At 47.1% G+C, this 5,784-nt stretch overlaps 1 protein-coding gene across 1 annotated transcript in view; it reads left to right on the top strand.

The window, feature by feature from the left end:
- The window catches only part of UNG (uracil DNA glycosylase), a 9,890-nt gene that overhangs the window by 731 nt on the left and 3,375 nt on the right, over positions 1 to 5,784 (top strand). The window contains exons 2-5 of the mRNA XM_005869793.2: positions 446 to 764; positions 1,633 to 1,728; positions 3,897 to 3,994; positions 4,871 to 4,959. Coding sequence (XP_005869855.1) covers positions 446 to 764; positions 1,633 to 1,728; positions 3,897 to 3,994; positions 4,871 to 4,959 — 602 coding nt within the window. The remainder of the gene's footprint in view (positions 1 to 445; positions 765 to 1,632; positions 1,729 to 3,896; positions 3,995 to 4,870; positions 4,960 to 5,784) is intronic.

Below are 5,784 nucleotides of genomic sequence, written 5' to 3'. Positions count from 1 at the left end.
CGGTGAGGCGCGGCGGGGACCGCTCGTGGGACCGGGGGAGGGGGAAGGGAGAGGGAGGAAGGCGGCGGGGACCGCGCGACTGAAGAGCTGCAGAGACGCGCCCTTGACTCGGTAACCTGGGGTCTCGTGTCTAAAGCCGCCTCCACATACTCAAAACAGCCGCGGCGGTCCTCCACTGGCGGCCATGCTGAGGGGCCAGCCAATAGGGACGAACTTCGGAGCCCACGGCGCCAATCAGAGGCTAGGGGGCCGCCCTTCTCGGCCGCGTCCAATCGGAAGAAGGGAGGGGCGGGACCTCGGGGAGAGTTTTTGCCGCGAAGGGTACATGCCTGGGTTGATGGCTCGATTCCTAGTGTGGATATTTTAGGTTAAAAAATACATAGTGGAGCCCACCCCCTCGGTGGGAGCATGCGCGCGGCTTGGCGCCAATTGCGGACCGCCACAGCCTGTGCCAGCCCCGCGGGGCCCTGGGCGGCTTCAGGGTGATCAGCCAGAAGACACTGTACCCCTTCTCCTCCCCCGGCGCCGGCAAGGCGGAGGAGAGCGGGGATGCAGCGGTGAGCCCCGCCAAGAAGGCCCGGGCGGAGCAGGAGGAGCCCGGCACGCCGCCCTCGTCGCCGCTGAGCCCCGAGCAGTTGGTCCGCATCCAGAAGAACAAGGCCGCGGCCCTGCTGAGACTCGCGGCTCGCAACGTGCCGGTGGGCTTCGGGGAGAGCTGGAAGAAGCACCTGAGCGGAGAGTTCGGGAAACCGTATTTTATTAAGGTCAGCGAGGAGGCCATCGCAGGCCCAGGCCACGTTTACAGTCTATTGCTTTCGTCGTCTCCTGTTTTCCCTCCTTTAGTGTCCTTTTCACGTTAACCATGGTGTTTTGAACCTGCACATTTATATTCGTTGCTAAACGACTTAAGATGATATCGTGGCTTCTTTTAGTCCATCTAGTTCATCTGCTATCCAGGAAAGAGGGGCCAAATAAAAACCCGCACACCAGATGGCTTGGAACCTGGCTCCGCCTTTAAAAGGGGGGGGAGGGGTTGGCATGAACAGGAAATCAAGGCACCTAAGCCAATCAACTTAGACCCAGCCCAAAGCAAGGGAGGGAATGGAAGCTCTTGAGCAACTCCGGTGGGGAGGGAGCAGGTACTGTTTTTATTTGCTGGGTTTTTCTTTAAAATTATTTAGAAAATTTTTTAAATTTTTTTTTTTACTTACTGATTTTATTTTATTATTTTTTTATAGATTTTCTTTACAGAGAAGGAGAGGGATAGAGAGTTAGAAACATCGATGAGAGAAACATCGATCAGCTGCCTCCTGCACATCCCCCCCTAGTAGGGATGTGCCCACAACCAAGGGACATGCCCTTGACCGGAATCGAACCCGGGACCCTTCAGTCCGCAGGCCGACGCTCTATCCACTGAGCCAAACCGGTTAGGGCTTTACTTGAGAGAGAACCTGCAACCTTGGTGTATTGCTCTAACCAACTGAGCTGCTAGGCCAGGGCAGAAAAGAATTGGGACAGAAAACATAGCAAAGCGTTAGATAATGCTTCAGTTAACTTTCTTATTGAATTCATATGCTTTTCAGTGAGAATCTCATTTTAAATCTAGTTGTTTTATTTATTTTTTTCAATCAGCTAATGGGATTTGTTGCAGAAGAAAGAAGACGTTACACTGTTTACCCACCCCCACACCAAGTCTTCACATGGACCCAAATGTGCAACATAAGAGATGTAAGTACAGGTTGTGGGTGAATTCTTGCAAAAGAAGAGTGGGAATCAAAGAGTATTTCTTAATTAGGGACACTGGGGTTAAAACACCATCCATAATTCGGTAACGAAATAAAATACTAAAGTTGTGAGATTTGTCAGGCTATCTGCTCTCCTTTCTTGTGTTTTATTTAATCCTGAAACCAATCCCCGAACAGTGTGGTGATGATGAGGAAGCTGAGGCATGAAGGAGTTACTCTTTTTCACCTGGTTATAGTCAACCCCACCTTGTCTAGAAGCTCAGTATTCTTTCTGTCTGACCACACTATCCTTTAGTCTCTTAACTTCTGGCCCAAACAGGTCTGCTACCCTGTTACCAAAGCCCTTTGCGTTGGTTGGTTGTACAGCCGACTGCTGCCTCGGGGCTCTGGTCATGTCAGCCTCCTGTTCAGAAGCTTGTCTGGCTTCCCACTGCCTGAACGATGGAGGCTGCATGAATATGGCCATGTCCTACTTAACCAGCCTTACCTCCACCTCCCATTCTTCTACACCAGAATTGAACGTTGTGGCAGGCCTCTCCTCACTTCCGTCTCTTAAAACCAACTGTAGATCTATGGCACCTCACTAAATCCTGTTTTCCACCACCGTTGTGATCTGGTTTTCCTCGAAATCCCCCCAAATATGCTTAGTGTCTGCTTACGCGGGAGGTTTTTACACTTCGTTCTTACCCTTTTCCCTCCCCATTTGTGAGTTGAGAGCAGGAATCCCGTGACTTAGTCAATATCTGTCAAGTAGAAGTGAAATGGGTGAATAAGCCACCTTGATAAGGCTACTTCGCCTAATACTTAGCAAACGTCACAATTTTCAGTGTAGAGTAAGGACTTTGGATGTAGCTCCTTGTTTCTGAAGTTAGAAAAAAACAAAAGCTAAGTTATTTTCAATTCAGTGCTATTTTGCCCCTTGGTTGAATAGATGTCCTGTTTGAATACCAGCGATCGATATAAATAGGGAAGAATAAGAAAAGAGCCTGCAACTGGGGATCAGATGGCCCAGAGTGGCTTTGCAAATGAGCATGTGGAGGGCCTGGGCGGTTACCTGGTTCCTCCAAGGCTGTCCCTTATCCAGGACCAGGCTGTCCCTTATCCAGCTTCCGTGCTGGGATAGGTGGCTTCCATGCTGGGACAGTGTGAGCACCAGCAGCAGGAAGGGAGCGGCCCACGAAAGCTTCCTGAAGAGGGGACTGCTAAAGCTGGATTTTGAAGGATAAGGTATATGTCAGCTATGGAAGAAGATTCTAAGAAGGTGCACCTTGAGCAGAAGCACGAGAATGAAGAAGAGGTGGGCGGCCTCCTGATCAAAAGGACTGGCCGTGTCTTAACACAGCCCGAGACAGTGACCTAATTACTTTCCACTGCATCTTGCCGCCTACTCCCGTGGCTCCTGACCTGACCTCGTTACCTTCTGGTTTCCTTCCTTAGAAGGTCTAGGGGCACAGGCCCCTTCGTATGCTGCCGGTGGGGAATTCGAATTGCTTCAACTCGTTGGGAATGAAAATTTGAAATACACTTACTCTTTGACCCGCAACTCCACTATTATAAGTATTCCACAGGAATAAAAGCAACAGTGGGGAAACATACATACCAGGGTGCTTGCCGCGTGACTTTTTGTAATGGAAAACAAGCCGACTGCCCATCAGTGACTGGGCTCTACGTATTAATTTGAAGGCTAAAATGTGTGATGTGAGAAGCACCAAATGTAGGGTAATGAGTACAATAACCTCAATTCTGTAGGTAATTTTTAAAAAATCAGGATGAGATAGGATAACTGGGAGGTGACTGACCACTCTGAATGTTTCTGGATGGTTGTACTTGTTTTCAAGGTATATTTACTTTTGTCATTTGACAAATGAGAGGGACGAAAGCAAAGTTGACCCTAACTTGTTTCCCATACCTGTGTCCGAAGGGAGGGGGCGGTGTGGTAGGGTGGCCGAGTGAAGGAGAATTTGGTAATGGAAAGTAAGTAAGATACCAGGCCATCTGCTTGCTTCTGGGGGTTCTAGTTGGGTCATGGGTGGGGCAGGAGGGTTGCCCTTCTCGTTATCCTGTCCCTTTGTATAGGTCAGCGGTCAGCCCAGGGTTCCTTTACACTGCCTACACTAGAGTATTGTTTAATTTGCCACCTGGCATTCACAGGTGAAGGTTGTCATCCTGGGACAGGATCCATATCATGGACCCAATCAAGCTCATGGGCTCTGCTTTAGTGTGCAAAGACCTGTCCCGCCTCCGCCCAGGTACGATTGCTTCATAGATGGTTCAGGTCCCATTGCAATTACTGTCAGATGTGCACTTTTTAAGTCAGCAGTCGCCAACCGTTCGGACCTCAAAGACCACCGGTTGGCGACCGCTATTTCAAATGATCGGTACACCTATTTGGGGTACTTTCGCTAGCCTTCGGAACAGGATTTCTCAGTGTCAGCACTGGTGATGTTTGGGGGCTGGGGCTTTGTGGGGGAGAGGGTTGGTCCAGGGCACTGAAGATGTTTAGCAGCACCCGTGGCCTCTACCCACCAGGTGCCAGGAGCACTGCCCCATAGAACTAGAGAGTTCTAACAAAATGGCAATGAAAAATGTCTTTAGACATTGCCACATGTCCCTTGTGGGACAGAAATCATCCCTGGTTAAGAACTACTACTTTAGAGGATTTTTAAAAAAATATATTTTTATTGATTTCAGAGAGGAAGAGAGAGATAGAAATACCAATGATAAAAGAGAATCATTGATCGGCTGCCTCCTACACGCCCCCCACTGGGGATCATGCCCACAACCGGGGCATGTGCACTGACTGGGAATCGAACCGTGACCTCCTGGTTCATAGGTCGACGCTCAACTACAGAGCCACGCCCGCCGGGCTAGAGGGTTTTTATAAGTAAATACATAGAGATATAAAACTGTAACTAAGCATCAATTGGGAGGGAGGTTGTAACTCCTCGGCTAATGTACTTAAGTCTTCTAAAGTGCTGTTCCTTAAATCCAAACACAGGCCAAAAATATTTACCTGTCAGCAGGAATGGCTGGCTTTACACGCTGTAATTGACACGTCTGTTGGAGGTTGCTGAACTTTCTGAATTGTACTTAAGATTGTCTTTTTTCTTCCGGCTTGCTTTCAGTTTGGAAAACATTTATAAAGAGCTGTCTACAGACATAGATGGTTTTGTTCATCCTGGCCATGGAGATTTATCTGGGTGGGCCAAGCAAGGTAAACCAACTGTTGATACACATGGCTAAAATGACTAAACTTATATACATCAGAAAATGAATCTCGGTTTTACCCTGCAGCCAATGTTTCCTTTCATGTTTTTTTTTTTCTTCTTTCATGTTTTAATCAATTTTAAAACTGTGTTCCCCTTTATTATTATTTTGTCCTCTCTTTTGTCATTTCAACATAGGTGGTGTTGTATGTATTTATACCTATGGGTATTTTGTCCTCTCTTTTGTCATTTCAACATAGGTGGTGTTGTATGTATTTAATACCTATGGGTTTTTATTTTTATTTTTTACTAAATTTTTCCTTTTCTCAGATTTTTTTATTGATTTTCAGAGAGAGGAAGGGAGAGGGAGAAACATTGATGTGAGAGTGCAGCAACAGTCAGCTGCCTCCTGCATGCCTCCTACCGTGGATCAAGCCTGCAACCTAGGCATAGGCCCGAACTGGCAACCTTTCAGTGCACGGGACAATGCCCAACCAACTGAGCCACACCAACCAGGGCTTTTCTTTCTTTTTTAACAAATAAATTATAACCAGGATAAGGAAAGAGTATTTGCCCTTTGGTTTCTTGCCGTTAGATTCTCCCCTCCACCCCAGTAAAACACTTTGGCCTCCTTTTGTTATTTTCTGGGGTTATTTAATATCATTTACGATATTGTTTAAAAACAGTTCTTTCTGATGACCGATGGTATAGGGTGTCCCAAAATTCACGCAAGAAGTAATTTTGATAGAAAACACAGGTTTATAATTAAAAATTGTAAATTTTTTATTGATTCATAAAGTATACAGTATAGGGTTATGTATGGAATAGCACAT

This window comes from Myotis brandtii, unplaced genomic scaffold (genome assembly GCF_000412655.1).
Source record: "Myotis brandtii unplaced genomic scaffold, ASM41265v1 scaffold303, whole genome shotgun sequence".
NCBI classification, from domain to species: Eukaryota; Metazoa; Chordata; class Mammalia; order Chiroptera; family Vespertilionidae; genus Myotis; species Myotis brandtii.
This window is presented reverse-complemented; position numbering and strand designations above follow the sequence as displayed.